Source organism: Opisthocomus hoazin, chromosome 15 (assembly GCF_030867145.1).
Source record: "Opisthocomus hoazin isolate bOpiHoa1 chromosome 15, bOpiHoa1.hap1, whole genome shotgun sequence".
NCBI classification, from domain to species: domain Eukaryota; kingdom Metazoa; phylum Chordata; class Aves; order Opisthocomiformes; family Opisthocomidae; genus Opisthocomus; species Opisthocomus hoazin.
In genome coordinates, this window is record NC_134428.1 from 17,285,971 (window position 1) to 17,310,772 (window position 24,802).

The following is a 24,802-nucleotide window of genomic DNA, read 5'->3' on the forward strand; positions in this document are numbered from 1 at the left end:
GTTTGAAATGGCCATGCACGTCAGCATTCTGCACGCTGCCTGCACGTGCAGAATTTATTTTTTCTCTTGCTGTGAACTAAGGGAGAGTTGAGGCACCTGCACCCTTCTGTACTCGGGCAGGAACACAAGAAGACACTGGGCACACACTCCACTTGATCGTACAGTGCCGCTAGAAGGTCTCAGACCTAGGAGCACTGCTGCATGTATGTACAACATTCCTCAAAGAACAGTGGTTTATTAGAGAGGGATAAAGATCTATTCTTCAGCCATATCCATGGGGCCATCAGAACTTTTCCAGCTGTGTAGTTCTTGAATGTAATAAAGGAGATTTAATCTTGAAAGTGCAGGTTGTGTGTTCAGAATCCTAAAGCTATTTCCTATAAGAGTGTTATTGTTAAAATGTGTTATTGTTAAAATATAATAGAAGTTTTGTAAATAACTGGAATGCTCATCAGGGACAAACTAGATGTAATAGAAAGCATGCTGAGTTATGATAATATGACTCATCCTCAGAATATTAATTATATTTTGCTTACTAATCACATATCAACCACTGTTTTTGGACCACTCAAGTATATAGCTCTTCTGTGCTTACAAGATCTGCTCAAAAAACACATACCCAAGCTTTTTCTCTTCAGATGGACCAGCTGTTGGTTAAGATACAACTAAAAAGGTTTTTTAAGGATTAGATTGTGTACTGTGTTGAATTATGTGGCCCAATAATCATGTAGATTAAAAACTTCTAGATTATTTAATGTTTCACGTCTGGTTGCTGGTTCTTTGGTTTTGTTTTAATAGCTGGCCTAATGAGGTAGCACTGAGCACAAATGTAACAATGCAGTTGCCTGATGTTTTTTGTTTGTGCTCTTTTCCTTCCCCTTTAAAAGCTTGGGTTACTTGAGAGGCAAGACCCGAGCTCCCTCTGGAGGAACATCTGATTTTCTGCTGCTCAGTGTTGTTCCCTGAAAGAAAGGCTGCTCTCGGTGGGAGCTGCTCCTGACTGGAGGTGTTGTGAAAGGTGCTTTGCATGTGTCAGAAAGCAAGGAGCAGCTGATGTTCTGATGTGGATCATGGTTTATGAAACTGTCCTTTTGCCCAAGTCCTACTTGGACACTTTTTGAATTAATTTTCGTCATGCCCATAACTAGTCTCTTCTACGGAACATGAGTGTTTTTTCCCCAAAGCTGAGACGTGTACTATGCAAATCATAAGCTTTGAGCAGTAATATATAGAATATGTGATAAACTGTTCGTCTTGGGTAAATATGGAGTCCGTAAAGAAAAAGTTTTTAGTATGGGCATGTAACACTGTAGTGGGAAAAACTGGAGCATGTGTATTTAGTTAGGAAGAGTAGTAGTGAAGTTACATTAAAACATACTGAGGCTCCTCCAGCCCATCATTTCCTCATTTGGAAAGACTTTGTCCAGGTGAGGCCTAAGGGGACAAGTCAGCTGCTGAATTTGTTTTACATACTGTTTGGGTTTGTTTTACTGCTAATTTGCACAGGAACCAGTGATTAAGGTGATGGCTATTACTGGTGCCAGTGTTTCTTACTGTTGCTTGTTTGACTTGTGGGGAAGGTCAAGTAGGGAGCAGCATCCCCAGAGTTTGTTCTGTCTCTTAGTGGTGGAGAAGAGCAAGCGGAGACAAGGACAGCACCTGTGTCCCTTACTAACAAACAAAAATCAGCAGTCTGTCTTAACTGAGAGAAGACCAAAAAAATTAGCATGTAATGCACTTTATTCATGCAGGAGCACTGTACCTTGGCTTGAATTTTCTTTTTCATGTGGCTGAGTTTATAGGTAGATTTTGAGGACTAGGAGAGGCTTCGTGTTAGGACGTGTTGGTATGTGGCTTTGTAGGGTTGGTGGGATATCTCTCCCCCAGATATAATTTATATTTGCTTGAATGGGTATTGGGATGCCATGTTCCACTCATAATAAATAATGTTTGAAACAAAGTTGAAATACATAGAAGTAAAATAAAAGTAAAGCACAAACAGTTGACTGAACTGGTAGAATCAGATAAAGTTCTGTGTTACTCTAATACTGATAAAAACCCCCTAACTGTATATTCTTGCATATGCAATCAAACCATTTCAAAAGCTATTCCTTTTTATTGTGAAGAATGTCTTGCCTCTTAGAGGAGCCATACTTGGAAGGCATTCCCTAGGTCGAGACAATAGAACCCTGCATATTGCTATGTTCAAACTAAACAGGGTTACTTGTCCAAAGGTATGTTATAGGAACACTGAAGTTGTCATCTGGGAAAGATCACAACACTGGATGTTCTCTCCTGGATTTGATCAGTACTGAAATGTGCTGTGAGGAATGTTGGCCGCTATTGATACCTGAAGGCCTGTGAGTTTCTAATGAATGGCTTTAACGGGAGTTCTGGTTTCTTTTTTGTACATTCACAGAGTCGGTTGTAAGCACAAACCATACACTTAAGTCTAACTGTTCAGATGAAATAAAAAGCCTCATTGCTTGGTTCTCTTTGTTCATGGAGTCTGAAGTTTTTCACTAAGAAGCTTAGATTAAACGGAATCAGAAAACCTTCTTTGTATTCCAATGCAAAATCTTAAGGATATTTCATTACTTGAGGAAACATTCATATAACTTCAGGAAACTGACATATTTTAATCTAAAAGAATCTGTAATGACAATCTGTGTGTTTTCTATTTTTAGGGAAACTTTTACAGAAAAGGAATTTATGTGGAAGAACGGGAAAGGGCAACTACAGTTGGAAAAAGACAACTCTGATAATAGAAAATGAGTTTCTTCAATGTTGAATGTTGGTTTATCTTGACTTTAGGGAAAAGTGACTCTAAAGTAACTGGAGAAGTAATGAACTCCATGACTGAACTTGTGGATGGTGGCAGAAGTACATCCACCAATTTTTTATTATGTAAAGACAGTTCATGATCGAGTGAGCAGGACTGAAATTACAGTCAAAATGGGGGTGTTTCAGTCTTTCTTGGGAGTAGATGAGGGATGTTTTAAAAGCAAGATAAAGCCTACTCAGTCATTTCAAGCAAGTTAGGTACTGGAATAGCTCTTCAGTTTGGTCAGAGTACTTTGCTTGCTTTTCAGGACTGCTTTATGAACGGGTAGATATTTTGACTTTAACACAGCAGTGACCATTTTTTCTTTTCTCTTTGCAGTGATTCTATTCTGTATGGCAGCCCTAATATTTCCAATAGGATTTTACATCAATGAAGTTGGAGGTCAACCATATAAATTACCCAATAACACAGTGGTTGGGTCTTCATATGTACTGTTTGTCTTATCCATTTTCTTTACAATAGTGGGACTTCTATTTGCTGGCAAAGTTTGTTTACCTGGCTGATGAATGTCTGAACTGCAGGACTTATTTTGGAAAAGAGCAAGATGTCAGAATTGCATTCTCAGGAGGATGCCTAGATCAGACTATCAAACACTTACTGAGAAGAGGAATGCTTTGACTTGTTCTCACTATGCACTTTGGATGAAAAAAAGGAGAGCCTTTCCCATAACCAAATACAGACAACGTTGACTAATCTCCTGAGCATATTTAATGCAGTCAGGTCTGCACTGTGATAGGAACTAGTGAAGAATGCTTTACACTGAGAAGCATAATGCCCCATGTTACTGTACTGTTCCTGTTTTTAACGTCTAACGATTTGGAAGTCAAAGTATTTATGAACTTTGTGGTAGACCAGAAGGTTGCAAAGGAATTAAAGTGAGGCTGGCCTTGCTGTTTAGGAGATTAGTATTTTACATCTTCCTTCTGATGTGCAGAGCCTTTGGCACCAATGTGGATCAATGTTGCATTACTGCACCAAGAAGCCAATAGATGAAAACATGTTCTCTAAATGTATGTAACAGCAAGAAGACATACATCCCCTCCTCCCCCATAAGCTATAGAAAAACACTAAGGAACGTTTTAGAGGGGGATTTCTTCCTTATATTTATATAAATATATATATATTTTGCTGATGCAGTATACAGTGTGTGTATGTGTGTGTGTGTGTGTATACACATATATGTATATATATGTATATACACACAAATGGTTCCTGGAAAAGAACTCAGAACGCTTTGCTAGCAAAACACTGTGGTGTGCAAAACTAGAACTCAATAGAAAAAAGCCATTTCTCTGAAGGCCACATAGCTGAGAGTCTTCAGTTTACCTCATTCTTTGTAGCAGCCCTTGATTTTAACAGTTTTTGTAATAGGTACAAACAATCCCATGCCTTTCTAGGTGCAATTTTAAGTTAAGCTAAAATTCTTTTTATGGTAATTTATTTGTATATAAGGGTAGAAGGTGAGATCATGTCATACCTTAAAGTTAAAATCCTAATTTTGGGAAACTGACACTATTTAAATTATTAGCAACTGTTGTACAGAAAGTCTCTTTTTCTACTGCACTGTTACATTAGCATTCGTACATGTTCAAGCACAGTATTTTACCATAGGTAAGCATTTCTCTAGCACATGTAAAATGCAATGTTTAACGTAACGCAAACACTATTCTACTGCAAAGATGGGTGAACTTATTTTGAGTATTAATTCATCTTTACAAAAAAAAGGAGCAATATAATTGTTCAAGTACTATATGCCTTGTTTGCTAAATTTGTTACTTTAAATGTGGATTTGAGGGCCACCCAAATTTGGAGTAAATACTCCTCACTAAAGGTAGTTTTATTTTTCGACACAAAGATAAACCTTTGAATCCATGGACATCTTAATTCACTACTCAATCTAACCTTGCAGAAACTACAATTTATTGTCCCAAGAAAGCTGCCTGCACTATCAGTATTTATTTTCCAGTTGATACATGGTTTACTTGAGATTCATTATGTAAACAAAAAAATTGTATGTTTCAAGTGCTGTTTCATTGATCTTACTAGAACTGCATTACTGAACAGACATTTTTCTAAAATGTTAGTGAAAATGTATTTTAGAATGAGGTTGTTGTTAAAGTATAAACAGCAGTTTCCAAAATAATCACTTACCAGATAATCTTAAGTGTTTGAAGATAAGACAGTTTGCACAATTCTTTTAAGCTGTGTGCCATTCAGACCCTAGTGGGTCCCTGTCCTCCTCCACCACTCACCCTCCCAATGTATTTTAATATGAAAAGGTTATTTGCTGAATTAAGTATTTTTTCTTTTGACATTTTTGAACAAACTTGTCACTGGTATGGTCTGTAAGTGACTTTTTTTCCAGTCGGCTTGCTCACAGGTAGAAGGGAGTGTTTACGGATCACTAAATTTTTCGAAAGTATACTAATCTGTAAATACAGCCAGGCACCTACTTGGAAGTAATGGTTTAAACATGATTTGGTTTCTAATTTAAGCCTTCATCTGCATGGGCAGTCTGAGGTCCCCAGTGATGTTGGTGGAGATGAAATGCAGGGTTCAGCTGCTGGATGTGTGTCTGAATTTTGGTGCCATCTGCTGTATCTAAGCTGAAGTATTCACTAAAACTTAGATCATGAATTATGTTGGGGGGGGGGGGGGAGCTTTTCTTTTTTCCAGAAATGTCACTTTTGTAAACAGTTCTAAGAGATTTTTGTAACTGGAACACAGGTGGGGGGGAGAAACTCTCCAGCTTAGTTTAGTTATAGTAACATCATGTATACAGTGGATTTAGGCTTAGATTAAATGGATCATCATTTAATAAAAAAAAAAATATGAACACTTATCTTGGAGCATACCCAGACTCTGGCTGGCTGGCTGGCTGGAAATTTATTTGATCTGCCAGTGCTATTGCTATGAATTATTAAATTATAGCAGAGATTTAACGAGTAGATTGATTAAATACTTGACCATTCTAAGTCCAGAAATAGATGCAGCCATCTGCATTTAAAAAAACCCACACAATAATTGAAGAGACAGCTGTCAACAGTTGCTTTTAATAAGGTCACTAAGTATAGTACAGTATTAATTTATAGCAGAAAATCATATCTTGTAAACTGTATATAAAACACTGTTTTATGGTGCAATCATTTGTCAAACTTATGTCTGTTACTTTTGTTTTAAAGTTGTGTGCATTCTTTTCATACCTAAGAGTATCACTGTAAAATCTGCTGAAGACTATTTATAGGTTTTATTTGCACAAGGTTTTGTTTTAAACTACAGGAAGTTTGTACTGAACATGCCTAAACATCTGTAGACTTTTTCAGTTCATGAAAAGCAAATGTTTCCATATGAATCTTCTCCAAAGGTAATCCCATATTTGTGTTGAGTGTTTACATAAACTTTTCTGGTTCTGCCAGCCATTTTTTTTAACTTTTTGAAGGACAGCTCATTTCATACATCAGTAGAGATTCTTATTTAGTCTTTTGCTTCAAAATTCCCCAAAAGGTTTGATGTCCCTTCATAATGTAATTTGTGCACACTTTGTCGTTTACTTGGCTAAAAAAATGTCAGATCAGAAGCTTAAAATACCTTCAGAAGGAAAACTGGTTAATTTGTCTGTGTAAATCTTACCTCTGAGCTCCGCTGAAATAACCGCCTGGAAGCTGTTTGTCTCAGACCTGGGGAGCGTGTGCTTCGCTGAATGCACCGGTCTATCCGTTTAGCATCGCTTTCCATTGTTAATCTTGCTGGCGAGTGGTACCAGTTCCCCGAAGACGCTGCTAGTGCGCAACACCACCGGAGCCCTGCGCCCTGGCTGCCGTGAAGCCACCAGGTCGGGGCCCTCCCCTCACACCTGTGTTTGAGGGCCGTGGTTCCACCACTTCAGAACGCGACTGTAGATTGCTGTTCGCCCCAACACACACACACAGAAACGAAAGCTGTCCTTTAAAGCCTTTGTGAAGGATGAAAATAATGAAGGAAATGGTGTCTGCAAGGGGGTTGTCCTGTCTGGGCGTCACGTCGCTCCCCGCTCGAGGCCTGACCGTCTGCGTCCCCCGCCCCGGCCTTTACTGAGGATTGTTTTCTAATTGGTTAGAACATTTTTCAATTAATGATTTCCGAACAAATGTTAATACAAACTGTATAAAATGAACATAATTTTCTTCACTTGTATTTTTGTTATTGAGCAAGTTTATCAAAATAAATTGTCTACTAAAGCGACTGGCCCGGCTGTGCTGACTGGAACCGGCCCCGCCCCTCCCGCCCAGCGGCCAGTCCCCAGCGGCCTCCGCCGCGCGCCTCCCGCCCACCACCGCCCTCAGGCGGCGGGAAGCGGCGCCGCGCGGCCGCTGGGGGCGGCCCGTCTCCACCGGCAACGCCGTGACGCGGCGGTGCCACCGAGCGGGGCCCTCCACGCCACCGGCCCCCGGCCCACAACGGGGAAGGGTGGGGTGAGTGCCGAGAGGTGCCTTGGCTTGGGGAATCCCTGTCACCGGCGCGGTGGCCGCCCGCGCTTTCGGGACGGGCTCAGGCTAGGAGGGGTAAGGAGGACGGGGAGCGGGAGAGCCTTTCCCTAGGTGAGGAGAGTCTCGGGGGGCGGGAGGGCGCGGGGTCGCCGGAGCTGAGGGGCCGTTCCCCCGCGAGGTGAGGTGAGGAGAGTCTCGGGGGGCGGGAGGGCGCGGGGTCGCCGGAGCTGAGGGGCCGTTCCCCCGCGAGGTGAGGTGGGGTGGGGTGGGGTGAGGAGTCTCGGCAGGCGGGACGGCGCGTGGAGAGGGCTGCTGCGACACCCGCTGGTGAGCAGAAGGGCGGGGGGCTGGGGACGGAGCGAGCCGGGGGAGCCCAGCGAAGTGAAAAGCAGGGGTTTATGATCGTTTTTGCTCTGATCTCGCGGATCCTAAACCCGAGGGGCCGCTCACCCACACGCGTCCGTCCCCGCGTCTCGCAGCCCGCTGTCTCCAGCTGCTCGCCCCCTCGCTCCCGCTGCGGCTCACGCTCGCCCGGAGGACTCTGGGTTTGCTTTGGTTAATCTTTTTTTCTGGTTGAGCTGTGTGGCTAGTCTCCCAGCAGCTGTGCGTACATATAATTAACTGCATAAAATCCCCGAAGAAATAGCTCTTGCAGAATAGTTCCTCAATTTGTTTTCTATAGACGGATAATTGGAATTTATGTTTGCAGCTGTGTTTTAATTTGCTGTTGTCCCACATGCGATGTAATTATCATATAAGTTGCTGATAATATTACTACCTTTTTTAATAGTGTATATTCCCGAGGATTTAAGCTTTTTACTCTGATCTTTGTCTTTTTGCCTTTTTTTTTTTAGCAAGGGCAAGTCTGTTCGTATAATGGATACACATGTCAGGAAAATGGCTCAGTTGTTGGACAATGATCAGTTTTTGGAAAAAGTTGGGTAAGGGTACTGTTACAAAATCTTGTTGGGACTTCATAAGCAGATACAGACTAAATGACTGTAGCTCAGATAAACTGTGTACTATGTCCCTGCAAAACATTTATCGTATATCAAATGGAGTGTGTAAACAAATGCCAAAATGTAGAACAGTTCCTACAGAAAAAAACTTGTAAAGGCTTTATGACAGTACAGGAATATTATGGGTTATGAAGTCATCCCATAAAATTCATTGTCTTGTAGGGTGACCACAAAATCCAGTCTACAGGGTGATCATCCACTATGTCAAGAGTTTATTATGTCTCATCGAGGACCAGATAATGGATCGCTGGTAACACATATCAACAAGACACAAGATCTGTTGGTAGGCAAGTTTTCCTGCTAAATGGAACAACTAGAAAAGCAACACATACCCACGATAAATACATAGTGGGGAACAGACAACTGATAGGTTTCCTTACATATATTTGTGTATACACACAGACAATATGATATATATAATCACTCAATTCATGAAGCTACGTATACTGTCTGCAGAGGACTCTGAAGAAATCAGGCAAACTGTTAAACATAGATTAACTGTTGATACTGCATTTTTCTTAAGAAAAGCAGGAGACAATATATACCTCTGCAAACTCTGCAAGGCTGGTTTTGAAGATGCTTAATTTTTCTTCCCCTCTGGTAAATCATTGAGATATTTCTTTTACTAAACTCCTGTTTCTTTTCTTCATTCTTGTCTCCTCCAAACTGAGCTCTCCTTCCCCTTCCTTTAGCTCACAATCTGAGGGTATTTCCTTTGCATCCCATGTCCAAAAGAGTATGCCAGTACATAAAATGATGCTGTGCTTGGACATGCACTGCCTACCAGCAGCCATCCTTAGGACTTACATTTTTGTCACGTTTGAACAGCCCATTTAATTTCTCATACTGTGTTTAATTTTTTCTTACTTGATCTATAGAGAGTACCAATGAAGAAAATACAGTCTAAAATGGTGCAAACCACAGAAGAATGGCTAAGAAACTACAATTTAGAATCCTTGCAGTTAACATTAAGGCATCTGATAAATGAAGGCAGTATTATTTTGTAAGTGCAACACTGCCCTTTCTTTAGTCAGTCCTAATTTGTATGCATCTCTGATGCTAATTATGCATAGTGTTCCAGGAATTCAAGAACTGGTGTTGAAGAGCTGGAGTTTACAGAAGAGACTGTTACCAATTTTGAGTCCAGACTTTCAGAGTAAGTATACATCTTGATTATGATTTTGATGTGTAACTGATTCTATATCCCCATCCCCCATGATTACAGGTACTGCCTTAGATCTTAGTTTGTTATCTCTGTGAACTTCAGAGCATCTCAGCATTGAATCCTTTCTGTTGAGATTTAGGGTAAGTGATATGTCACTACAACTGAGGTTTTTTTATTTTTTTAATGAAGCTGCCTATCAGCCAGGTTTTGAACTGAATTAGCTAGTTCATTTTAGAAAGGCAGCTAGTGAATAGTTGGATTTTCACAGGTAATGCTGCGTATTTGTGGGTTATGTTTACTATAACTTGGATTCTTTTCAAGTCATAGATCAGGTCATGATATGTGGAAGTAAAAGTTTTCAAAGTGAATTTTAAATGTATAAAATCAGGGAAACCTAAATTGAAGAAAACATTTAATTAAAAGATTCAATAAGATGTAATCATAATGTTTTTGCTGGTCTTCGTAATACCTGTGAGACTGTTCCTAGGAGTGCCACTGCTTCAGCATACCTCACTGTGTCAGTCATGAAGACGCAAAATCTCCATGTCCACCTTCAGTGCGTGGGTCCTGCGCCATCTAAGCAAACTGTCTGCAAATCTGGTTTAAAAAAGAGGTAGCTTTTGTGTTTTGAAAAAACAAAAAGTTTTTCCCCCTTCAAAATATTGATTTAAACTTTCTGTTCACCAAATTGTAAAAACTATGCACATGGTATTAAAAATAAGTTGGTTGAAGTAAAAGTATTTTAGAGGACAGCAAGCATTTTGTTTTACCTCAGGTTATACCCATTTTGAAAGGAAATTGTTGAAAGTTGTGCTGCAGTTGGTCTGGCACTTCAGTGAGTGTGCTGCCTTTCAATCACAAGGTTGTATTTCATGAGTGTCTGAAGCAGTAGTGTAGTTTGTATTAAATACATCTCCTGACAATAACCTATGAGTGATGAACTGAACTCAGTTTTTCCTGAGCTGCTGTTGTTCACACATGCATGTGGTGAATTCCCCTCTCCTATCTCTGAACAGAATAAGCCAGCAACTGATGAGAAAACATTTCAGTGATCCAGCTTTTCAGACAGTTGCATATCTAATCAGTCAAACAGTTTTAGGGGAAGAAGTATTTAAATGGTTAGCCCTGCAACCACCAGTAGTATGAGAACACTCGAAACAGTATTTTTAAAAGGTGATTTTGCATCTGTGAGAAAAAGGATGTGATAAGACAAATGTCTGAATGTTACATTGATACACAATGCAAGAGGATGCCTTAGCTAAATGTGTGCTATGCCTTTTGTCAGAGTGATTGACCTTTATCAGCACCAAGTTCAGTGGCTGTTGCAGGACAGCAGAAAGGTAACTTTAACTTTGTGGTATATTTTTAGAATGGAACTGGATATGCTGTTGAAGAATAAATTAACTTTTAAATACTAGTGAAAAGTGGCTTGCAGAAAGCTTATGTATTTTCATTATTTACTGTGAGTTCCACATGGTGTGCAGTGATACTTATCTTGACAACTGATTATTTTTCTTTAACTAGTATGCAGTTTTCTGTTTTTAGATCTAGTCTTTTTCTTTCCCTTAGCAATCTTAATCATCAGGACCCCTCTGCGTGATTTAAATCGGAGCAGACAGAGCGGAACTTAACCTCTAGCTGGAGTGGAGTTGTCTTGTACTCCATAGTGCGCTCTCTTGCACAGCTGGTTAATCACTTATTGTGTCTAGCAGTACTAATGCTCAGGAATGGGAAAGGGACATAACTCCGTCTCAAAGGCAATAGAGAAAGAAGCAGCATTCCAAAATCCAGCTTCCACAAAGCTGCTTGATTTAACCTAAAGGAGGTCCTGTAGACAAAGTTATTTTTTATCTTCTCAAATAATGCATAGGTTGTCTTGGGTAGGAGCAAATATGACTCACTGGTAAGGATAAACTGGGAGCCGGTAGTCCTCTCTCTTTTTTTTTTTTTTTTGCTTGGGTTTGTCACTGTGTCATCCTTATGCTAAAAAGCTTAAAATGAAAATGAATACCTAATATTTTATTTTTAAATGGTGTTGTATGGAATAAATAGTAACACTTTTAGACTTTATATGAGCTTATTATTTACAATGACTTTTATCTTTTAAGGTGTTTGGCATTATAAAAGGAACCAAAGTTGGCCTTGTGGTTGATGTCTCTCATATGAGTTATGGTCCCAGACTACTGGATTTTCAGCAGGACCTTTTGGTAAGTAATAATAAAGCAGATTTTGGCAATTATAACGTACTAATCAAGCTTTTGTATAACTACAAGCCAGGAACCAAGTAGAAAAAACTCTGCCTAAATTCATAATATACAATACAATAGAGGTTTTCTGTTGTGGAAGAGTATATTTTAGATGTCTTTGAAAGTGTAGTCTTTGATAATGTCTAAATCCAAACAAACTCCAGAATCATAGAATCATGGAATGGTTTGGGTTGGAAGGGACCTTACAGATCATCTGGTTCCAACCCCCCTGCCACGGGCAGGGACAGCTTCCACCAGACCAGGTTGCTCAAAGCCCTGTCCAGCCTGGCCTTGAACACTTCCAGGGAGGGGGCATCCACAACTTCTCTGCGCAACCTGTTCCAGTGCCTCACAACTCTCAGAGTAAAAATTTTCTTCCTTATATCTAATCTAAATCTCCCCTCTTTCAGTTTGAAGCCATTACCCCTTGTCCTGTCACTACATGCTGTTGTAAAAAGTCCCTCTCCAGTTTTCTTATAGTCCCCTTCAGGTACTGGAAGGCTGCGATAAGGTCTCCCTGAGCCTTCTCTTGTGCAGGCTGAACAGCCCCAACTCTCTCAGCCTTTCCTCACAGGAGAGGTGTTCCAGCCCTCAGATCATTTTTGTGGCCTCCTCTGGCCCCGCTCCAACAGCTCCATGTCTTTGGTGTGCTGAGGGCTCCAGAGCTGGACACAGGCCTCCAGGTGAGGTCTCACCAAAGCAGAGTAAAGGGGCAGAATCACCTCCCTTGACCTGCTGGCCACGCTTCTTTTGATGCAGCCCAAGATACAGCTGGCCTTCTGGACTGTGAGTGCGCATTATTGGCTCATGTCCAGCTTTTTGTCCACCAGCACCCCGAAGTCCTTCTTGGCAGGGATGCTCTCAATCCATTCTCTGCCCAGCCTTTATTTGTACTTGGAATTGCCCTGACCCATGTGCAGGACCTTGCACTTGGCCTTGTTGAACTTCATGAGGTTCACACAGGCCCACTTCTCCAGCCTGTCAAGGTCCCTCTGGATGGCATCCCTTACCTCCAGCGTGTTGACCGCACCACACAGCTTGGTGCTGTTGGCAAACTTGCTGAGGGTACATTCAGTCCCACTGTCCATGTCACGAACAAAGATGTTAAACAGCACCGGTCCCAGTACTGATACCTGAGGCACACCACTCGTCACTGGTCTCCACTTGAACATTGAGCCATTGACCTCAACTCTTCGAGTGTGACCATCCAGCCAATTCTTTATCTACCGAGTGGTCCATCCATCAAATCCACGTCTCTCCAATTTAGAGACAAGGATGTTGTACAGGACAGTGTCAAATGCTTTGCTTAAGTCCAGGTAGATGACAGCAGTTGCTCTTCCCTTATCCATCAATGCAGTAACCCCATCGCAGAAGGCCACCAAATTTGTCAGGGATGATTTGCCCTTAGTGAAGCCATGTTGGCTGTCACCTATCACATCCTTATTTTCCACACTTGTTAGCGTAGTTTCCAGGAGGATCTGCTTCATGATCTTGCGGGGCACAGAGGTGGGACTGACTGGCCTGTAGTTCCCCAGGTCTTTCTTTTTACCCTTTTTCAAAATGAGGGTTGTTTCTCCTTTTCCAGTCAGTGGGAACTTCACCGGACTGTCACAACTTCTCAAATATGATGGATAGTGGCTTAGCAACTTCATTCGCCAGTTCCTTCAGGACCCGTGGATGAACCTCATCAGGTCCTATGAACTTGTGCACCTTCAGGTTCCTTAGATGGTCTCGAACCTGATCTTCTCCTGCAGTGGGCGGTTCTTCATTTTCCTTGTCCCTGCCTTTGCCTTCTGCGACTTGGATGGTGTGGCTAGAGCACTTGCCGGTGAAGACTGAGGCAAAAAATTCATTGAGTACCTCAGCCTTCTCCCTATCCCAGGTAACCAGATCTCCTGTTTCCTTCCAGAGAGGGCCCACATTTTCTTAGTCTTCCTTTTATCAGTGACATACCTATAGAAGCTTTTCTTGTTGCTCTTGATGTCCCTGGCCAGATTTAATTCTGTCAGGGCTTTAGTTTTCCTAGTCTGATCCCTGGCTGCTCAGACAGTTTTTCTGTGTTTCTCCCAGGCTACGTTGCACCCTCTGTAGGCTTCTTTTCTGTGCATGAGTTTTGCCCAGGAGCTCCTTGTTCCTCCATGCAGGCCTCCTGGTGTTTTTACCTGACTTCCTCTTTGTTGGGCTGCATTGCTTCTGAGCTTGGAGGAGGTGATCCTTGCATATTTACCAACTTTCCTGAGTCCCTCTTCCCTCCAGGGTTTTATCCTATGGTACTCTACTGAGCAGATCCATGGAGAGGCCAAAGTCTGCTCTCCTGAACGCCAGGGTAGTGAGCTTGCTGTGCGCACTCCTCGCTGCCCTAAGGATCTTGAACTCCACCTTTTCATGGTCACTGCAGCCAAGGCTGCCCTTGAGCTTCACATTCCCCTCCTTGTTGGTGAGAACAAGGTCCAGCATAGCACCTCCCCTCGTGGGCTTCTCTGTCACTTGGAGAAGGAAGTTATCAGTGTAGTTCAGGAACCTCCTGGATTGTATGTACGATAATAATACTTTCCTTACTAGTATTTGGAAGTTTCTCAGTTTGTGTACCAGCACGCTCTATGGAATAAACTTGCCTAACAGAAACAGCTGTAAGTTGTACATAGAGCTATTTATAGTAAATACAGTTTCCTTATGCCTTTATGTTTGTCACAACAAAGCACGCTTCACAATTTCAGTTGGAACCTCGGTGAGCTGATCACTTCCTGAAGTCCCAGAAGAAACTTGTCCTTTATTGTGCTCTTTAATTTCATAAAACTTTTTTAGTAAGGAAGGAAGATACAATGTAGCTGTTTTACCGATTAACCTTGAAACTTTGCAGGAAATGAAACTGTACATTCAGAAATTATTTAAAATCAAGTTATATTATCTGCAGCTTTTATTTGTGTGTTTTAAATAAACCTCCTTCAAGAAAACTCAATTTCCACATAGCCTGGTTTGCTTAGCCCTAATACCTGAACAATTGTTTAACCCTATCAATGAAGATGTATTAAACATTTATTAGTAATTGCTTGGTGGGTGAATATGCCCATTCTAGGTCAGTGTGTTGTTTCACAAGCTCATCAGCTCAAGAGAACAACTGATACCAGTACAACAAATATTCCCTGCCTCCTGCCCCGTTAACAAGTTGGCTGGATTACCATAGATTTGCAGGTTTTGTCGCTTTTTGGAAGCTTTTCTCTGTGGTGCCTGACAATATTGCTGTCAACTGTTTTTAGGAAATTACTATTTTTATTCTTTTACATAATAACCCTGATAGACAGCATGGATAGTAATGCATTAACTTCTTTTTTTATTTATTAGTGCTTAATAGATGAACAGCTATGTTATAAGAAGCAATTGTACTGCCTCTCATTCAGTACAGAAATTTCACCTCTGTGGGAGAGTCCAAAAAACATCAATGTTCACGTGTAAGTGAGTTCGCTTCTCTGAAAAATAGAAGTGTTTCAAAGAAGGCCTCCATTTAATCAGAGCAATCTCTTAGATAATGAATAGTGCTTTTCATCTTGTGCCTGCAGTGATTTGTAAGAGGGGAAAAAAACCAATTAATTTTAAGTGCAGTTAGTGATTTCAAGCAGGTTGTTCATGCATAAAATATCTTAGCAGCTCCTGTGGCTTGTAGTAATCTTCATGATCTGTTTTACTTAGCACCTGCACTTTAAGCGTACATATTCTTTTTTTTCCCCCCCTTAGGCTACATGAAGCAAGACAGTGGATACAACAGCTGGAGCCTGGTCGAGGCTGCAATTTGTTGAAAGCCTTGAAACATGTCCTTATGATGAAAGAACTGAATTCTCTGGTTCTTATTGTAGGAAGCTGGTAAATTCGTTATCCATCCTAACAACCAGCTTTGACTGGGATACAGAATTGGTACAAGAATCTGAACTCGATACAAAAATTTAAGATCCAGATTTTATGTGGTTTTAGTTCATGCCACTGAATTCCTTTATTTCTTCCATTTTTTCCTATTTTTAGATCTTCTCTTTTGTGATACAAAGCTACGTTTTTCCTTTCCGGACCGGTTATCGCAGTAATCCATTGAGAGCCTCCTAGCTCTAATATTACAACAATAAAAATCCTTCAGCATCATTAAGGATGTCACTGAATGGGTCCACACTACTGGGAAGATTAGATGATGAGCTAGATTTTGCTGTAAAACAGCATTAAGCATTCAAAGATAGTCTTCTCTCTGGCATCTTGGTGCTGATGGAAAACTTAAAATGTCTGATTAAATAAATGAAACCAGGCTGAAATTAGATAAATTATGGACTTAAATTTTGCAATTCTACTGTCATCATTTGAAAACTTGCAGTACTGGGGTCAGGATTACAAGAAAAAGACTACAGTAGGGATTCTGGGAGTGTTAAAGTACTCCTAATTTATTCATTGTATCTATTTTAAATGTGCAAAAAAGGGATGATGTAAGTTTGGCAAGTTTGATGTTTAGGGTAATTGAGATTACATTTCAGCTAACTTACTGAACATACAGTGTTGAGTTAAAAGATACCAAGTTTTGCTTAGGTCTGCTTTGAACAGAAAGTGAAAGTTTGTAGTATGTGCAAGTGAAAACTTCTTTAATTTCTGGTCCTGGTAGAAGTATAGCTGGAAAGAAAGATTTTTACTAGCCATGAATGAAGAACCATCAAAACTCAGGAAGTGAGAGCTCTGTGGGTCACTAAGTTCTACATACAAAGCAAAGTTTGACTTTCTTTGATGCCTTTGGAAGACAATGGACATCCTTACATACAGTTGAAGATCTGAGTTGAAAACTTCTCTATCGCAGTTTTTTACAGGGGGCAAAACCACAATTCTGGATTTTTAGCTTCCAGGGCTAGCAAGGAATGATTTAGAACACTTCATCCACAAGCCATTATAAACTGGACTCTTAGTGCTTTTATTATCATACATGTTTTTAGGACAGAACCAAACCCCAGTGATGGTACCTCAGCAATTGCTGAAAGAGGGAGAGGATGTCAAGTTATGCTAAATGACTGGATTACATTCCCATGATTTGTTATTTCTTTCTCATTTAGTTTTCTTCCCTGTCTTCTTCAAGATGGCCTTTTTTCCCCATTTGATTACTGCCATTGTTATTATCTTTTTTCTTCCTCATTTATTTATATCAGCCCTGATCAGTGTTTGGAAATATTGTCTGACTATGCTCAGCAGTGTATGCTGGGGAGAAAACTGCAGACTCATGCTGTTATATATGATTGCAGCAATCCTGTTTCTCTTGTAAGTAATTGTTAAGATTTACTTCCTTAAGTGTCCTGTCATTGTTTTCTGTTCGGCTGTAACGTCTTCTCTCAGAAACTTGTGGGGAAGCTGACCTACTCATTGAAGAGTTCTTGATCTAGAGTTGTATTTTCTTCAGAGCAGATCTGCACACTTGAAAAAAACTTGTTTGGAGCATTCATCTTGGTTCATACCAAAGCTGGAAGTGGCAACCAAGACAGGTTTGGTAGCTAAAAGGAAGAAATTATTTCCAGATAATCATCTTGTGTGTTTATGGAGAAGACTCTGGGGTTAATAGCTCTTTTGCAGGTGAAAGCAGAAAGCTGGGGGACTTCAGGTAGGCAATATTGCAGTAAGGACAAGTGGATAGGGAGAGGGATCATAGGAGAAAGGCAAGGACTTGAGAATGAGATGATGCAAGTATGGCAGTCTCTGGTATAGGATTATTTTTGTATGGAGTAGCATCAGTGCAAGACCTAGAAGCCCTGCTCAAGTTAGTCTTGCGCATGACAGTGGTTTGGATGTTATCAGTGACTGCCTGAAGGAAGAGGAGGACAGAAGGATAAGCCATTACTTTTGATTAGCTTCTGCATAGAAACTTCTTTTTGGGTGTTGATTGCTTGTTTAAGCTTATCCATAAGGCATGTAGTGACTTAAGTGGCAGGGAGGATATGGTTGAAGTCCTGGTTTGAAAAGAAGATCGGTTGCAGTAGTAAGGGTATTGCAGTCGTAGGCAAAAGGGTTGCAGTGGTAGATGGTAGGAGAGAAGGAGATGAGAGAGGTGAAAACAGCAGCAAAGGATTTAAGAGATAATTGTGGGCAGGGGAAGGGTAGCCTAATGTATATACTTGTAGACATCAGTGATATGCTGGTGATCTAACTAGCACAAGCCTGCCTTGAAAGGAAGAGAAAGTGACTGGCATTTTAACACAAGATGAATGAACTTGACCATTATTGCCTATTTTGTGAATTTCTTTACTAGAATTAGTTTTTCACCCATGTTACAATAAGACTGGTAAGAAAACAATGGAAACTTAATTATTTTGGCTTTCTCACCTTATATGCCTTGAACATTCTTTGTCTGCCTCTAGTTGAGAATTGAACACCAACAACTCGTTATCAAAAGAGACTACCAAATCAAAGTAACTATTTTACTTCCTATTTATATATGTAGGCAGTTCTAAAGAACCTTGCAGAAGCTGTAAGAGGCCGTTATCATTGCTACTCTTCAAAGGGAGAGGTAGGTGACAGCTAGAGAGGCAAAGCATATTTCTCTTTTTGATGATTCTTCACTTTGAGAAGGTTAACTAATTATCATCTGAGTAGAAGTTTATAGCAAGACCTGGTGCTGAAAGTCTCTGTCATAAAAATGCTGAGGGTGTGGTCAGTAAAACTGTCGTTAATTCTTTCTGCAACTGAAAATGCTATCCTAAAAGTGCATAAATTTTGCAGATATTGTTCACTTACTTAAAGCAGATGAATAGGGTGAAAGCAGATTCAAAATAATAGTATCTTGTTTATAACATGATGAATAACTTACATGCAGTGCATTAGATACATTTACAGTCAATTCTGCCATGCCAGGCAGTCTCATATAGAAGTGTGCACATCAAAGTAAGAAAGCTGTGTTTGGTTGGTATCTGAATAGTAGTTAACTTATTTTTCCCTTTTTGTTTTTGTATGTACAGAATTTTGATAGCAGTGATGTTCATCTGCTGCTTCGGGAATCCCGGAAAGCTGAGGACCTACTCAAGAGCATCAAACAGACTTTTCAAAGAAGAGTTGGTGGGTCACTTAGAATAGAAGATGTATGTATCTTTTTATTTTCAGATGTTCCTTAAACTATCGAGTAGAAGTTTTTCATGTTCACAATATGAAACAAAAATTTATATGATTAATCTGGTATTTTGATAACTGAGCTGTGAATTTTATGTATTTGCCATCCATCGTAAGAGCAAATTAAGGCCAAAACCAGTAAAGGAGACATTTTGCTAGATACCTAGACGCTCTCCAAAATGCAGCAAGTTGTATAAACCAACCAAAATGTGATGAAAAAAGCATTGTACCGTGATCATAACTAACTGAAATGTAAGAGAATCACTAGCCTAACTGTATGCATGATCATTTAAATGAAGTTCCAACAGTCCTTTAAACTGGTAAAACGATACTCCTGTCTGATTAAGGTGGACACTTAAATCAGTTGCAAAATTATAAGGGCTTCTCTAGGTCCATTACTAGTGTTGAAATTAGGAAGCTGCAGTCTGTCTGTTACACATCTGTCTCTGTTGGTCCTGTCTTGTGAGGATTTGGCACCATTTGTTCTGTAACAGTTGTCTTGGTAATGTTTCTGGTTTTATAACAAGACAGTCTGTTCCCTGTAGGCAATTGTGTGAGATGGACAATCTGAAGTGAAAGAGGGACTGAAAGCTTCCCTTGGGTATCTGGTCATCTGACCTGAGACATTCCAGACAGGGAGCAAACTGGTCATTTGTGAATAATATTTCTGTTTCCCCTCATCCTCCCTCTTGCCTGTATATAGAATTCTTTCATCTCTCCTCCAACCTCGTAATTGCTAAGTACCATAGTAGACTACATATGGAGCAGAAGCACCCTGAAATGACGTAGAAGGTTCTATATCCCCAAATAAAAATGTGTCATTTCAGAAGCTTACTAGTCAAACCTTGTGTGTGAAAAAACATCTCAACAAACTTCTGTCCATTCATAAAACAAAGGTCTCTTGCCCCTTTTTGAAATAAAGGAATTCTAATGCCCCATAGGAGTTTTTGTTGACTTGTTGCCATTGGTGTGCATGAAGATTGAATGTGGTTCCTTTGATTCAGTGCAAGTAGAAAATGGAGCAGTCGAGATTTGATCAGTGTGAAAGGAAGATCCTTTTCCTGCCTTTCTTAGAGAAATGATTGACTGTTTTCATGCCAGTATGTATAACCATGATGTTTTCATTTCCCTATGGGTTTTTGCATTGTGGCAAGCACAGTGAAGTTAATGGAACATTGTCCCACACACCCATTTTTAGGAGGACCAATGATAGCTATTTTCAGATATTTTCAATGGCAGCACTTTGGTGAACAGAAGTAAAACTAATGCTCCATGCTGGGGGGTAAAAAAATTATGCTAAAACTTGCAAGAGTTTTTCTTAAAATCTGTTTTAGGCTTCAACAGAATTTGCAAATACAGCACCTTCCAACTTCTTACCTAAGCCTCCAAAGCATGAAGGACCATTAGTTATTCAGACACCATGTATCCCGGCCAAAACCTCAACAGACTGGTTAAAGACAAATGGATTGAAAGGTAGCACAGAAAAAAAAGTTTAACAGGTATGAAATGTGAATTAAAGACAGAGTGTGTGTTTTATTTAATTTCTTTGTTCCTTGCTATAGCTAAAAAGTTAAACCTTTATCAAGTTTTGGCTCCCAATGCTTTCTCTCCTGTGGAAGAATTTGTACCTATTCTTAAAAAAACAGTATCATCAACTCTACATGAGGTAAGTGATGGGGACCCTGTCTTTTTCTTGTGGTGGTTTTTTTTTTTAATTTTAATTTCTATTGCTACATTTTTTCTGATTAAAATCAATACTTTGTAAGTTAGTGAAATTCTACAGGCTTTAACTGAAATTTGAGTTGTAGATTCAAATCAGATACACCATTTTTAAGAATGATTAAGGAAGGAATTGTTTATTCTTCTAGAAAGCAATGATGCAGTTTGAATGGTATGATGGAACCGTGAAAAATATCCACGTTGACCTGCCAGTGTTGTACAACTATCAGGTGAGTTGTCTATAGTGATGTGGCCTTGTCAGGGCTAGGTTACCATCTCATTATTCCACATTAATTGTCATGTTACGTGAATACTGCAGGGATTCATGTGCAGACAGCTGTCCAGCTAAGTGCGGCGACCTGATCAGACTTGGGACGCAAATTCTTACAGTAGTGAGGAAGGAGACTAAGTAAGAGAAAGGGTCTGTCAGTACTGCTCATTAATATTTTATCTCTTTATTAAAATTTTATCTCTTTGAAAGTCAAACCGGTTTTATGAAGAATAATGTCTGATTGTTACTGGCTAGATCAGGAAAGCCTGAAGGCATAGCAGGAACTTTCTAGGAAGTAGTGTAGGAGCAAGCTTGGATGGTTGTTGCATGAGTTGAAAGATATTGTGTGATATGAAAGTGTGCGCAAAGGCACATAACATGCCAGCAAACCTGGATTAGGTTGCTACGACAGCAAGAGTTTTTGCAGCTCTTGTAGCAACCTAATCCCTCAGATACGTCAGAGAGAGAGTAAAGGCCAGGGATTATTTTGAGATAAAGGTTTGATCTTAAACTATTAAATAATCCAGAAGACTGGTTGAATAAGGGGTTAAAAAATCATGCTGTGACATGAGTTTCTTTGGTAGGTGAGCTTCTCTCAACTCCTTGGATGAATGGATGTGGGGGGAATAGTGAATTAAATCGAATGATGAAAAAAGAGACAATATTCCAGATCAGTGATGTTGATTTCTGCATGTGAGGAAGGTGGCAGAAGCATATGAAAGTCTGCATTATGAAGAAAGCCACAGGAATAAAATTTGGTTGCCTTGATCATGATCTTGCACTAGTCTGTATTCTCTGTTTGTATAATGTGTACATACATGTGAGGTTTTTTTCTTCTGTGTAGTTTGGGGTGAATCCTACAGCATCCAGCACCCACTCTCCTTCTGGTTGAAATCCTGCTGTAATACCTGAAGACCAGTAGTGTAGTACAGTCCATACGGAGAGTCCAGTAGGATCTGGAGATATAGTTTCTATTCTGAATTTGGCATCTGATCTGTACTTTCAGAGACATTACATTAGCCTTCTCATTGTGAATCCTTCACCTTTTCCACATAGGAAGTAGCTAGTAGTCTCCATTGTAAAATTGTGAGATCCAAATCTAACAAGTTCTCCATAGTTGCCAAATGGTAATATTCTGCAGATGGTCACATCAGAAATAATTCACTTAGAAGTTGCTCTTTTACCAAGAGCAGCATTTTAGCCTTGACAGTGTTCCTACAACGCTCTTGCCATACATTTGGACAGAATATATTTTTGGTAATGTGAATGTCAAGGACAAATGGTTTTGATGTGTTTTCAGCATAACCAACCTGTTTTTAAGAGCCAGAAAGCAGAATTTATTTCTGCTTACTTTATAGAAGATTGTCATACATTTGCTTTACTCTAAAGTGTTAGTAAAAGCTGGGTATTTGCATTTCATTTTTTAGGATATGCTCAACTGTTTTTTGTACTTAATGCAAATTCTGAAAATAGTGCCAGTATTGCATTGCAAACCACAGTCTCCTAAATTATTCTAGTCTATCCCCTTTGTTTAGAGCTTGCATGGAGGTTTGTGGTTTTTTCTCTTTCTTCTTCCAAAGTGAGTGTGGTATGAGGAAACTACACTCTTCAGGCTTAGCTGGGCATGTGTGAACAATGGATGCTGCAGCTTTGGTTTTGCAGCTCTATGTGCAAGGTGAAATACTGTGGAGGGATTTGAGTCCTGGGAAAAACAAGACCATTGCATCATTGTACAACATGGTATGACGAGCAGAGGCACCCAGCGCTTTCAGGTCTACAGGTCCTCATTCTGCAGTAGGGGAAAGACAAGAACTGTTCTCATCCTTGGGAAAAAAGTAGCAATCAATCACAAAATGGAAGCTTTTAAGCCTTTTTTTGCTATTAGGCAGCAGGAAATTAGTGGGAAGCTGTTGTTTTGAAAGAGTTCAAGAAGGCTGAGCACACCCTGTTATGTAGGCTCAGAAAGCTGGCTAGAATTTAAAAAAAAAAAAAAGTTTGTCCAATTATACTGTTTGCCCCTTTTAGTTTGGTAAATCTGTGTAATACTTATAAAATCCTTACTCCATGCCTTCCAGTCTGTAACAGTGTGTATAAAGGCCATTCCTCAATCATCCATCAGGCCTTGAGAGATCCCAGTAGTTTCCATAGCAAACAATGTGGAGTTTGCCTTGGAAGATGGAAGGTGTCAGTGAAAATGGTTTAAAAAGGCTGAAAGGAGAAAAACATCCAGCTATGTACTCTCGCCTACCCTTGAGAGAGATATTGGAGATAAATATGACAGATGTAAAGTAGGCCTGGTAACTCTTTCTTTTGGGTGGCATGTGTGGGGCGCTCTAAATTGTAATGGAGTGGCAGAGCAAGATATTATGTCAGTGACTGAATCTCTGGTAATATATGTGAATTTTTCTTTGGGTAACTTTTTAGCAAGTAAATCATTTTTGCACTATGCAGGTGCCATTGGCTTTGGTGTCTGTCTAAAGGGAAGCTTTATAAAAGCTTACAAACAATGTTGTATATGGTGTCACTGTTGAATTCAGTAAGAACAGTAAAATACCTTACAAATAATAGATTTGTGTTAAGTATGGATTGCATTGTCTCAAGTCAGAGCAGCTTTTTATTCCAAGAAATGTTTGTTTAAGCATAACTGAAATTGTGTCAAGCACAACAGGCTGGCCATTCCACTTGAAAAAGAGAGAAGATCAGGCACTCCATATATCTTCTTACCATTCCTTTTGTCTCCCTCAGGCTATGTTGTGCACTGCTTTCTGCCATCCCTTACATTCACCTTAAGTTTTTGAACTGGCTGCACAAACTTATTCCGCTGCTTTGCATTTGCTTTCAGCCTGATAGTTGCCAGACTTTCTTCAAGAGCAGGGCTGCTACTGGAATTTTCTCCTCAAGCTTGCAGATGAATTAAGAACACTGTTAGGTCGGGGATGTTAGGATTTTTGCCTATTTGCCATGGTGATATCACTTAAAACTACTGGCACACCAGGAGAACATTTACACTGTATGTGATATTGAGGGTCTTTGAGGAATTCATTAGCTCTGTTAATTGTGGTAAAAGTAGCAATACATATATATACCGGTAACATAATGAAGGCCGCTGGAATTCTTATAGGTAGTAGTGATTCTTGAGGATTTCCTCCTTGGTCAGAATGCAGATCATCAGAGAATGGGACAAGTTTAATGAAATAGAAGCTGCTTGGGGATATTTGCAGCCTGAGTGTGTTATATAGTGGTCTATTCATTCTTTTTCTTTTTTCTCTCCTGTACCACTCCAATAGCAGTCCTGACAAAGGGCTATGAGATGTTTCCAGGCAGGGCAAATACATCTTTAAAATGTAGGAGAGATGAGAGATCTGTAGAACGCTGTGGTCAGACCACAAAGGAGAGTGTAAAGTTTAACTGGCTGACATTCTGGCTCCTTGATCACTTGTGTTTTGTGCTGGAAAAGCATGCTACCTTATAGCTTTATTTCCGAGTTCAGTGTTCTCTTCTAGCTTGATATGCCCTTGTACATATAATGCATACATATGCTTGCAAAGGTCATGTTCTATAGAGTGTGGACAAATTGCCTTAAAGTCGTCAATTTGACACTGTGTTAAAGAATGATATGTGTTTGAAAATAATGTGTTTATTTTAAATGAGGTGTTTTGTTATGAACACTGCCTAAAAATGCTATTGAAGAAATGGTAAGCTTGCAAAAACTGTATTTTTGAATCATTTTTTCTTCTTTTTTTAATATGCTTGACCACTATTTTGGGACATGCTAGCAAGGGGAAACGTGAAGAGGAGAGTTTAGACCTTTAGACCCTTTGTTGCTTTTTTACCATCGAATGTTTTTCCCATGGACTGTATTCTTTTGTCTTTACTAAGAATGAAATGCTGCTTTCAAAATGAACGAAAATCATTATTTTTTTCATTACTATCCTGTCATGTTACTTCTGTATTAAGCATT

At 40.0% G+C, this 24,802-nt stretch overlaps 2 protein-coding genes across 3 annotated transcripts in view; both read left to right on the top strand.

The window, feature by feature from the left end:
• MOSMO (modulator of smoothened) overlaps positions 1-5,506 on the top strand; it is a 30,645-nt gene extending 25,139 nt beyond the window's left edge. The window contains exon 4 of one of the 2 annotated variants that reach the window (XR_012765637.1): positions 3,164-3,235. Coding sequence is in view for 1 of the 2 variants with exons in the window: in XM_075436716.1 (XP_075292831.1) it covers positions 3,164-3,348 (185 nt within the window). In the remaining variant the exon portion in view is untranslated. Of the gene's footprint in view, positions 1-3,163 lie in introns of both variants that reach the window. The other variant, XM_075436716.1, reaches the window with a different exon arrangement.
• A 1,753-nt stretch (positions 5,507-7,259) lies between these two features.
• VWA3A (von Willebrand factor A domain containing 3A) overlaps positions 7,260-24,802 on the top strand; it is a 38,272-nt gene continuing 20,729 nt past the window's right edge. The window contains exons 1-15 of the mRNA XM_075436339.1: positions 7,260-7,386; positions 8,166-8,252; positions 8,493-8,613; positions 9,209-9,333; positions 9,412-9,486; positions 10,781-10,835; positions 11,604-11,702; positions 15,084-15,190; positions 15,474-15,599; positions 16,907-17,015; positions 18,190-18,255; positions 18,704-18,823; positions 20,186-20,324; positions 20,414-20,517; positions 20,720-20,800. Of these exons, the coding sequence (XP_075292454.1) occupies positions 8,188-8,252; positions 8,493-8,613; positions 9,209-9,333; positions 9,412-9,486; positions 10,781-10,835; positions 11,604-11,702; positions 15,084-15,190; positions 15,474-15,599; positions 16,907-17,015; positions 18,190-18,255; positions 18,704-18,823; positions 20,186-20,324; positions 20,414-20,517; positions 20,720-20,800 (1,392 nt within the window). The 5' untranslated portion in view covers positions 7,260-7,386; positions 8,166-8,187. The remainder of the gene's footprint in view (positions 7,387-8,165; positions 8,253-8,492; positions 8,614-9,208; positions 9,334-9,411; positions 9,487-10,780; positions 10,836-11,603; positions 11,703-15,083; positions 15,191-15,473; positions 15,600-16,906; positions 17,016-18,189; positions 18,256-18,703; positions 18,824-20,185; positions 20,325-20,413; positions 20,518-20,719; positions 20,801-24,802) is intronic.